This window comes from Pygoscelis adeliae, unplaced genomic scaffold (genome assembly GCF_000699105.1).
Source record: "Pygoscelis adeliae isolate BGI_AS28 unplaced genomic scaffold, ASM69910v1 Scaffold50, whole genome shotgun sequence".
Lineage (NCBI taxonomy): Eukaryota > Metazoa > Chordata > Aves > Sphenisciformes > Spheniscidae > Pygoscelis > Pygoscelis adeliae.
Window position 1 is genome coordinate 923,218 of NW_008823963.1, and position 11,835 is coordinate 935,052.

The window sequence follows — 11,835 nt, forward strand, 5'->3', positions numbered from 1 at the left end:
CTGTGTACAACCTGCACTGCTCCTCCAGAGGCTTTTCGCTTCATGCTCACAGACTCGGTAAGACGCAATCCTCCCCACTCTCCAGTGCTTGCCCCTTTCTGGAGAGATTTCTAGCAGTCTTTCTGCTGCATTTCATAACTGCTGGAAGAAAAATTCACTTGATTAGTGGCAGAAGCACTGCACGGTCCTTCTAATTTAGTAGCACATCTCAGCTCAGCTTCTGAATATACCTTGGCCTACTCCTGCTCTAGTCTGGGCTGCTGGCCAGTCTGACTTCTTGTGGGACGAAGTTCTGCCAGAAGAAATGGGAATGGGAAGGACTGAGATCCTTCAACAAGAAGAAGGAAATGCCAAGCACCTCTCTTGCATCATTTCAAAAATAAAAACCAGAACACCAGAGTCCTGACAGGAGAGAGAGTGGCTGGTAATGAAGGGTTTTCCTTATGAATGGTAAAACCTAACAGTAGCAGCTGTAGTGTCAGGACGCGGTTAAACACACCAGAGCCTGATATGCCCATCTCACCCTGAAGACAGGGAATCTGGACAAAAGAAGCTTTACCTTGCAAGGCATTATGTTTAAAAAATGTTCCTAGGTTGTGAGGGAAACCTGTAACTTACAGCAACCACCCAAGGAACTGAGAGACTCCAGTCCCTGCCAGCTGCAGGGGAGCACAAAGGCAAAGAAGCAGTCCTAATGAAAAGAGACCTTTTATACCAAGTATTACAGGGCAGCATTCATATCAGCACTATCACAGGTTTGTCAGCTTTCCCACGAGCGTCTCCAGTGCGAGAAAGCTATATAAGCAAGTAAAAACTCCCTGAGCTGGACACTGGCATGCAGTCATCACTTGGAATTGTATCTTGTATCAACATCCACCATCACATGCCTGCCCTACTAATGCTCCTAAGGCAAACCCAGCGTTCGGAGTGCACCTTCTCCACTTAATCCCAGCTGTTTCTGTACTTCCCTCATAGCCCGGCAGAGAGGGTGGAGGGGCAGCTGTGAAGATTAACAGTCAACCTGAGGGCAGCAGGGCTGTGGTTGGCATGCAAGGTACATGGGGGAAGCTGGGACGGCTGCAGAACACTTGGGTAAGAGCTTCGCTCTCTGGGCTGTCTATTCTCATCTACTACCTATTTTATGGAACAAGTTCCTTTTCAATCAACATGCTAAAGACTCCAGTAGTAAAGTGAAAAACACCTTTTCAAAAACTCAAGGGATTCAAAGATGATTTTTTTCAGACACCAGCTGATTGCATAGCTCTTATAAAAAAATTCACAATGGCCTTGCCAGTTCCAAAACTAGGCAGCAGAGCTGGGAAATGAGCTGAGGGGGACAAACATGTACCACTGGGGTAGGGACTGAGGTTTGCTTCCCTGTTCAGCACTCTAGCCAGCCTCATGCTTCAGGCACGCACAATGGTTACAAACTTCCTGCATGGTGGTGTCTTCAGTAATCAGTATGCTTTGTTCAGTTAAGTGTGGAGTTAAAACATACATGAATATGACCTGTTGAATGAGAGCACAGCAGAAGCAGTCTATTACTCTTGTGCAGGCTTCCCTCACCAGCTAGCTTCTCCTCTGGGCAGATGTCTTCTACCTGGACTTCTGCAAGGCCTTTGATAGGTTTCCCCACAACATTCTTGCCACTGAACAGGAGAGATACGGGTTTGATGGATGGACTGTTAGGTGGATAAGGAATTGGCTGGATGGCCGTGTCCACAGAGTTACAGTCAATGGCTCGATGTCCAAGTGGAAACCAGTGAAGAGTGGTGTCCCTCAAGGGTCCGTTGGGACCAATACTATTCAATACCTTCCCCAATGACATAGACAGTGGGATCAAGTGCGCCCTCAGCAAGTTTGCAGATGACACCAGGCTGAGTGGTGCAGTTGATACGCTTGAGGGAAGGGATGCCATCCAGAGGGACCTGGAGAAGCTCGAGAAGTGGGCCTGTGTGAGCCTCATGAGGTTCAACAAGGCCAAATGCAAGGTCCTGCACCTGGGTCGGAGCAATCCCCAAGTATCAGAACAGACTGGGGGATGAATGGATTGTGAGCAGCCCTGCAGACAAGGACTTGGGGATACTGGTGGATGAAAAAATGGATATGTGCTGGCAATGAGTGCTTGTAGCTCAGAAAGCCAATCATATCCTGGGCTGCATAACAAGAAGCGTGGCCAGCAGGTTGGGGGAGGTAATTCTGCCGCTCTACTCCGCTCTGGTGAGACCCCACCCAGAGCACTGCATCCAGCTCTGGGGTTCCCGGAAGAAAGACATGGACTCGTTAGAGCAGGTCCAGAGGAGGGCCACGAAAATGATCCAAGGGCTGGAACATCTCTCCTGTGAAGAAAGGTTGAGAGAGTTGGGGTTCAGCCTGGAGAAGAGAAGGCTCTGGGGAGACCTTATTGCAGCCTTTCAGTATATAAAGGGTGCTTATAAGAAAGATGGAGAGAGACTTTTTACAAGGCCTGCAGTGACAGGACAAAGGGCAACAGTTTTAAACTGAAAGGGAATAGATTTAGATTGGATATAAGGATTAATTTTTTACTATGAGGGTGGTAAGACAATGGAACAGGTTGCCCAGAGAAGCTGTGGATGCCCCGTCACTGAAGTGTTCAAAGTCAGGTTGGATGGGGCTTTGAGCAACCTGATCTAGTGAAAGATGTCCCTGCCCACGGCAGGGGGGTTGGAGTAGGTGATCTTTGAAAGTCCCTTCCAATCCAAACCACCCTGTGATTCTGTGATTCTTAGGCAAATACTCATTATTATAAGCATTCAATAAATGTGAGATGTGGAAGTGTAACCAATGAGAACAAATGTCAGGAATAAGAGCATCAGGGACAACATCATTGAATAAAATAGTTTGTGTTATTTTTCTTCCATGACATTATCAGTTATCTATTCTGCAACCTTAATCAAAGATTGCTGAAAGAGCTTCTTGTGGAGCAGCAGAAGATATTCCATTTGCTTTTTGTTGCTCAATAGCTGACATGACTCACCTCCATGTAGTTAATAGCAGGACAAAGCCATTTTTATCCCTTCCTGTAACACTGCAGCAGCCTGTAAGTCAGATCCCTGTGATCTTAGCCATACAGGCCACTTCGCTATACAGGTATATGAGTATACCTAGCCATCTGAGACATGTTTTTGAATCTGGTATTTAATAAAGTCAAGCCAAAAATATAATAAGCAAACAAGCTTGGAAAAGTTAAGTAGAGGCTGGTAAATGCTCATGACAACTTACACGCACTTTCTAACCATGTTGTATGTTAAACATCAAATTCTCATCCTTTTAGAAGCCAAAAGGCTAAGCGTTCCCTGCTTTGATGTAAAACAGTTCATTACTGTGTCATTAAGAAAGCTGAATTAGTGTATTAACACTGCTGTCTATAAAGCTCCATGCACTACTGATGTCTTAAATTCAAAACCAAATGGAAGTATAAGCACTATAGTTCTGTGTAAACAGTATCTTCTCCAGTCATGTACCTACAGGACAATCATGGCTTTCTCTCTCACAAGCACATATATGTAAAGTGTCTCACCATCACAGAGTCATAGCAAGGCTTGAAAGTATGAACCAATGAATGGAAATTTTCATGAGTTTATTGAAATAACAGTTTTGAGACATATGGCCAGGCACTTCCCATGTAAGTAACATTTTAGTGCAAATTCTACTGCACTCTGTGACCTTATCAGTACTAAAATGTGTAAAACACTTGGAGGGTAGTAGGTGGAGAAAAGAGAAGTGGGATGAGGGTTCACATCCTGGATGCTGAGATAAACACAGGAGTTTCTCATTCTGTTGTTCTGCCTTTTCTGGCAGAAGAGTAGTCTCTTTCTCCACCTCAGTGCTTCCGAAGGAAAGTGAGACCATACCATCATTGCTGGGGTTACACATGGCTTAATACTGTGAACCCACCTGCTCTGGAAAAGAAGGTCCTTCCATCCATTCCTAACCACTGATACTGCCAACTGGGTTGTGGTATCAGAGCCAAGTGTAGCGTGATGTGTTTCCAGCTCAAAAATCCTGGTCCTAAAATCAGGAGTTCTCAGCGTTATATTACAAAATCTCATTTCTGAGAACAGATATTCCAGATATTTCCTGTTCCCAGCTGACAGGCCAATGTATGGCTAAGGAATAAACAGTTCCAGAAATAAACTTTTGTTCAGTAAAACTGAATTAGGCTATGACATCAGAGAAAAGTCATGACCAAAAAAAAAAAAAATTAATTGGAAAATCTTGTCTTGTTTTAAATGTAAATGTTTACTTCTCTCTAACGGGCAACCAGTATAGCATTTTATTTTCTCTACAGACCTGAAACGCTCTCGTTTTCTAATGCTTTTTCAGAGAAATAGCAGATCAGAGAGATGCTGGATTATCGATACAGAGAAAGAAATCTCCTGCCTCTCTAGAGGTCAGATGCAGCACAAGCACTGGCATAATACATTTCTTTACATGGCTTTACCAGTGTTCCACTGGTGCTGGAAGGATGACCCTAGGGATGGGAGGTCCTTCACAGCCAAGACATTCAACCTTAGATTCATCAATTTAGCCCCTTTAACCTATATTTAAACATAAAAACAAACAGCCAATGCCAATGGTAAAAGTCAAGTACTCAGTACTCTTCAGAACTGGACTCTCCCCCCCCAATGCTTAGTTTAAGATATCCAAAATTTTCTCTTACAGTTATTCAAATTCTTTGACCCTCTAATGATGCTCTCTCGACAGTCAAACTTGTGGCCTGGACACCTGCACAATGGAAACTAGAAAGAGACGATAACCTTGCTCAGTGCTGACCAAGGAGGAAGTGAACCATCATTCTTGAGTTTTTTATTTCCCTATATCTCCCAGCATGAGACTGCTGACTAAATGCCACGGTAAAACAGTAGAGCGAAAAGCCGATCTCAGCATTCCTTTAGGACTTTTAGCTCACACAAGAATTTGCCAAAGCACTGACTTGGGTCCTGCTCTGCACCAGGCCGTTCTGCCCACAGCTGCTATACATTTGTTTCTCTGTTAGAGAGACAGTAGTTGCTTCCTCTTTAACTAGACCAGTCCACAGTTTCCACACAAGTCATCTCTGAACATGGTACTATCCAGAAAAAGATACAATAGTATAGGTGTAGAACTTTTCAACCCTCATCAAAAAATCTACTGAACGTTCAAGGCTTGACCTCAAACAAAGGTCTTCATGGGGTGTGACACGCTCACATTTTGCACTGACAAACAAAAGTCTTCTTACAAGACTGGTTTCACTAAAATCTTCAGCTAAAATGTAAAACTAAAAAAACAGTTTTTAATTGAATATTCTGGTAGTGCATAGGGAAAAACATTGTTTTCTCTTTTGTTTGGTTATTTTTTTTAACTCTCTTTTCCCTCAGGGAAATCTAATTTTGGCAACATGTGTGGGATGGAGCACTAATCTGCTGTTTAAACATGTGCGTATCTGGAATTTTCAAGCCACTTTTCCTAAGCCTTGTGAACCTTCTCAAAATACTGCAAAAAAGAAAGGCACAAGGGATAACCCCCAAAAGATCATAGAGAGACATTCACTGCTCTTATGGCCTGATTCTACCTTGTTAAAGTACTTACAGTCTAAACAACACTGAGTATCCTGATTAGTTCACATCAGCTTGGTTATAAGTGTCCTATTCCCACTAATTTCAGGTGGATGATAGCCTGAGGGTATTAGTGGGACAAGGAGTGACAGGGAGAGCATAGCTATGCCCATTCTTGTGTTGCTTTAGAAGACTCAGACTCTTTGAGATAAGAAGCTCATATCAGCAGGCGAGTTGAAAACTAGTCTGCCTGGGAGTTGTGCTGGTTTAACTTCAGCTGTTCTCTCAAACTGGGCTAGTTTAACCAATGCAGATGGATGCACAAGAAATCTTTGCTCAGTTTAGGCTAAACCAAAATTGGAAAATTGCTTTCTTTCCTCTTCTTTTTTTAAATTTTTTTTTGAGAGAAAAACTGAGATACCAGGGCTGCCCTGTGAGTTGTTTTAATGCAATTAGCATGAGTTGCCCTTCCCAAAATGCCTCATATACAGAGCAGCCTGCAGCCACCAACAGTCAGGCTTACAGTACAGCCCTTGAGAAAACAGCCTTGCCTTCTCTTCTGGACCAGTTTCTTCCTAGGACTGACAGGGAAAGAAAAAGATGGTATAAATGGCTTCATGCCTGGAACAGGGAGTTGTGGGACTGTTCCTCTAAGTCCAGCTGTACCCAATATGCTTCCAGCACTGTGCAAAAACAGGTAGGGCTGGAATGAAAGCTGGATCTGTCAATTCAGCCCAGCTTTGAGGCTGGGACAGATGAGCAAATGTGCCTGCAGTAAGCATAGGCTCTGAGTTTATACATATTCCAGAAGGGTGCACACACTGACTTGTGAGGAAATCAGACTGATGAGTTATTTTGGTGCTAGTCTGCATGCAAATGAACCCTTCCAAACAGGCAGACACCAAATTCAAATGTGCTTTTTAGACAAAGTAAATAAGCAACCACAAAGTAATTTGCAAGGCTTATCTAAACCTGTTTAATCATGCTAGTACAAGCTTGTTTTGAACAAAGGTCTACTCTTAGGAGAAAATGAGAGGGAAAAAAATCCATCCCCTACCCCTACCTGCTCTCAGAGGGATACACGCACCTTCTCACAGGGGATAGCAGCTGCTAGATTTAGCTTAGCTTTCAGCTGAACTGCAGCTTTCCACATAAACATCCAGGACATGGCCAGTGGTTAATAAACCATAAGCTGCTCCAGAATCCACAGTGAGTCTTTGTGGATTTTGTTAAAAGCCACACTGAGTAAAAACAGTGGCGTGTTTTGTTTGTTTTGTACTACAAGGCAGCAAGAAAATGTAAATGTTTTTCATGAGTCTAGATTCATACTATGAAAATATCCTAAATCAAATTTATGAAACCTGAAAGGGAGTTTTGAGTTCTCGCAGCCCAAGCTGTATCTGCTTAGCCGCTCTGAAGAGCGGCTGACATGACATCTCAGATGGACGGAAAACATTCCATAAGCAACTGTGGAGGGTGTGGTGGCACAGCAGCCTGCAGAGTAGCATAGAAAACACATTGATTCCTCCTGCTTACTGTGTCTCCTATTAGATCCAGTGCACCAGAAACGGCTGCTGTGACTAGGCAGCAGCGAGGGTGGGTTAGAAATTAGAAGGAAACTGGTGAAATACCAAGAAACATTCATTTTTTCCAAAAGATGCTTACTGGTCACTGCTAACACCATTAGATCACTCACAGTGGGATTTAGCACAGTGCTTTCTCCTAGCTGCTCTCGCCAGTGTGTCATGCTGCACACATGGATCTGATCCGTGTTTCAGTGTGAAGACAGTCCACTATCCTTTTGGCTTTAAAGACAGAGCATGCAGAAGTACATTTCTGACTATTTTAAACATTTCTAGCACATCCTGTTGCTGTAGTAGCTGGATAACAAGACCACAGTATTTAAAGTCTTGGAGGAAAAAATGTCAAGGCCTTTGAAAATCTCTCATTTCCTTTTTTCTTTTTTAACCTACTCACTGAGTGATTTTCTTTTTTCTTGACTATTTTGAGTGTACAACAACAAAGTATACATTCAAACTGGTATCTTCAGACATACAAGCCACAGAGGAATTACTCAGTGACTCTTCTCACAGCTTGTGTATCGATAGGGTGTAGAATCGAGTACAGAAAGTACACGTTTGTGTCAGACAGATCACATTTGTTAACACACATGCAAAGCTAACAAGCAGTATGTTCCCAGTCTACTATAAATTACTCAGACAAATCAAAGCAGCACTAAAATAAGCACTATTTCTGGTCACTTGCACTATAAAGGAAAGCTGTTTCTTGGAATTCACAAACGGAGAGGTCCAATCCAAGCCCACAAATGCTGATCTTGGATCTTCTGAGCATATGTTTAGAGTAAAATAATGCCTGCAAAGCACTGGAGGCAAGGATACAGCAAAGCTTCTATAATTGTTCATTGCTGCTTCAAGAGTTGAGCTAAAAAGAGATCAGAACGGTACTTTTCTGAACAAAGGTTTGGAAGGGGGAAACTGTAAGACCTTTTACTCTCTGAGACTATGGACCTTATATGCTGTTAATGCTGCAGAGAGACACACAAAGATCCTTCAGAGCATGCTGGCAGAACGGCTGCCCTTACAGAGGATGGCTGTACCCAACGTAACAGCGCTGGGCTTGCTGGCCTCTGCAAGAGGGCATTTGGAGAGAGTGCTGCAGTTACAAGAGGACTGCCCAGCACACACCCCACTTCAGCGACTGCAAATTGGCAGCCAGGCTCTCTATGGCACGCAGCTTGGTGCAGACCTGTAAGACAATAAATTGCATGGGTGGCCACAGGGCAGGGACAGAATAAAGAAGGCATAGAAGTGGCTTAAAACAACTGTCCTACCCCCACCCCCACTCCTTTCCCATGTCCAGCAGAGTGACGGGTATAGAAATAGCTATCCTTCATCGACCTGCTTCACAGGCACACGCTTGGAAGCTATCAGTTAGTTCATATAAGAAACACAGAAAGGCCAAGCTTTGTAACACAGCTTCTTTTAAATGCTTGAGATACTGCTACAGAGACATTATTCAAAGGCAGCTATGGACAGCTGATATTTTAAGAAGCAGCTTCCAAAAAATCTGTGTTTCTTGTCCTATGATAAGCCACATGACCAGGCACGTCATTCTGTAAAGGGAGTGAGGGAGGAGGATAGCAGTGTGGGAAAGAGAGGGTCTGGACTACATAATCTATTTGTTTGTTTTCCTGCTTGAACAACAGGGCTTCAGAATGACACAGAACTAATCAGCTAAAACATAACTGAGAGTTGTTCTGCTGAGTACAATGGTAATATAAAAATGTAAAAGCATTCTTGTCCAATGCATGAACAGGTTGGGATGCAGGTCCTACAAGAGATTTGGGAACAAACTTCTCTGAGGTTTGGTAAAAGGATGGTCAGCATTTGGTGCAAGAAAATGCAGCTCCCTCTATCCCACTGCTGAGTGTCTCTCAGCAGGGCAACACCTTCAAGAACCAGTAAGAGCCTATCCCTACTAGTATGGGGTGAGGAAGCTAATGCTGCTGCATGAATTAACAGCATGCTCAGACAGGTTTTGACCAGGACTTTAATGAGGATGGCAAATATTCTGCTGGATAACTTACAGGATGCTGTTACAGAGAGGCTCTGTGACGCTGCAGCTGCTGAGGACTTCATACTTGCAGGTGTGCACTTTGCCTACAACTTAGTTGACGCAGGAACCTGGGCTTGGATTATTTCCTGCTTTCTCAGCTATTTTAAGAGAGGGGAGGTAGTCACATGTGGTTTCCTTACAAGCTCTCTTTCAATACTTGACTTCTTGGGGCCCAGTCCTGTTTTCATTGGAATGAATGAACTTTCTGTCATTGACCCCAGTTTAACCCCTGACAATTTATTATGGACCTCACTGCTATTGTAGCTAGGCATCCTGTGATCTAAAATTTATTTTTAAAAATTATTTACCCACGAATTTTGGAGCACACTTCTGAGATAGAAAAGTTCCATAATCATCTTACAATACAGAGAACTAAGATACAGAAGGAGGATGGGCTGGAAATGCAAAGAGCGTTAGGTGTCTACAAAGTTGACTGTAAGTATCTATATGATAACTGATTTCCTCAGTAAAGCAGTGTATGCTGAGCAAGTCATGCCATGACACCCCGATGTGCTGAGCTGCTTGGCACATAAGCCCAGCTTTGCTTCCCTAGATAGGCACTGTTTCCTCAGCCTTCTTCCCTAATGGGGCCCAATTCAGTTTCTGATAACCTGTTTGAGGAGGAAATGGCACTGCCACTCACTTCCACACAACAGTCTAACGGTTACAGGTCTTGCCAAACTGTACAAAACCAAGACTTGAAGTCTTTAGCTGCCTGGTTTGGACCAGCAATTTACACCTCAGTGAGTATGCCAAACACGAGATTGCAGGGGTACTCCCTCCTGGTTTTCCTGCTGTATTGATGCATGCATGTGTTTGCTGGTTAAAGACAGAAGAGTGACTCCACAACTGATGGCTCAGGCACACACACATCTAGGCATCACAGCTTCCAGGAGCAGGGGAGTCTGTAGGGTCTGCAGGTCCCCTCTGAGCCTGACAGCTTCCAGGAATCACACTCCTGGTGCTAGGAAGCCAGGGATCCTGACATAGTGTAAGGGACTCCTCCGGGCAGCAAGGCTCGTGAAAGCCAGTCTTGTGATGATCTGTACTTGGACGCATCAATTCCTTTCACTGTGTCTACCAACACCTCCTGCTGTGTGTCAGCTGGTCTGGGATCACAGAAATCCAATCATCTGCTGTGGATGAGTGGAGGAACTGGTGCCTTCCTGGGTCTTCCTTTGAGATAGAGCTGGGACGTGCCCTTAGCTTATAACTATACCCACAAACACGAAAGCATCCCTGTATTCAGTAGCCTATATGCAATCTACAGTTTTGGTCCTACATAACGTGCCTGAGGTCACGTAGGCAGTCTACTCTGGCAGAGAACTGGGACACATCATCTGAGTACCCCCCTGGAGCTCTACCCACTGGGAGAAACTTCCTCTTAGTGGGAACAGAATGGGACGTTTGAGATGCAATTCAACTAGCTTCTTCGAAACAATCAGTTTTTGAAACATTTGGCCTGTAGCTGATTAAGCTTCTTGCCCTGGCGGTAGCTGCTGTGTCATGTCTAAATTCTATGTGGAAATCACTGATAATTAAACAAGTCTTTATGTCATGTTTTTACAAGCTATTCAGAGAAAGGCTCTATCTACCATAAATAATTATTTGGAAGGCACATTGATTTTTATCCTATCGGTTGGATTGCAACTTCATTAATGCTGATCTACCTCAGTACAACTATAGGCTTCTGTAGTTACCTTTGATGACAGTGGTAAGGGCAGCAGCTCCCATTGTTTGCAAAATCTCTCAAATGAGAAGAGCTACTATGAAAAAAGATGTATCTGAAGTCTAGAAAATAATTTTTTTCTTCCTGACAAAATACAGGAAACTGGGGTTAGCTGGCAAGAGGGATGGGAGAGGAGGGCATACAAATAAATATTATTTCAGTAAGATTATTAAAGCAAGTAAAACTTCAGGTAATTTCCTCTAATTCTGCTGACAGTAACTGATCTGGATTTTGTTTTGTTTCAAAATAGTGCTGTTGTGGGCGATAAGCACAGTGAGAGAGCGGTAAAACAGTTTTTCAGCACAGACACCTCCAGAATGCATGCATGCTGTCCCTTTAAATCTTACAAGCTTTAATGCTCCAAGTGCTGGAGGGATATTCTGCAATAAGGAGTTTCAGGCAAAATTCCTAATTGAAACTGATCTGGTTTGCAGGCAGGAAAAGTAGTTGTTTGTATTTAAATATCTTCTCACTGGGCAGTTAAAATGTGTTTTCAAAAATCAAGCTACAATAGAAGCCACTAAAAACCCCCATCATTTTCCAACCGCAAACAATTGCCCCAAATAATTCCTATTCAAATTCAGGGAAAATTTATGGTAAAAATTCTGATACTATGATGAGGTCAGCTGTTGGCAAGTGCTAGTATTTTAATGACAACCATAACAGTAATTCATTAGCACTACTAGAACAAGCAGATTTAGCTGGTGTGGAGTAGATTGGTGAGCAGTTTACTTACCTGAAACAAATTCTTATCTTAAATGAGAGTTAGGAATGGTGACTTACCAGCTCTAAGAACCTCCTCACCACCTGTCTTTGTTTTAAGTTAGTTTCACCATCCAGGTTAGCTGTTTCTATATGGCACAGCCCATCGGGATCACTTGAGGAGAGCAGCAATATGTCAGTAGGAATCAT

At 43.3% G+C, this 11,835-nt stretch overlaps 1 protein-coding gene across 1 annotated transcript in view; it reads right to left on the reverse strand.

Annotated features, from left to right (window-relative positions):
- The window catches only part of ATP10A (ATPase, class V, type 10A), a 116,393-nt gene that overhangs the window by 60,312 nt on the left and 44,246 nt on the right, over positions 1-11,835 (reverse strand). The window contains exon 2 of the mRNA XM_009323697.1: positions 11,707-11,835. This exon is cut by the window's right edge and continues 109 nt beyond it. Within this exon, the coding sequence (XP_009321972.1) occupies positions 11,707-11,835 (129 nt within the window). The remainder of the gene's footprint in view (positions 1-11,706) is intronic.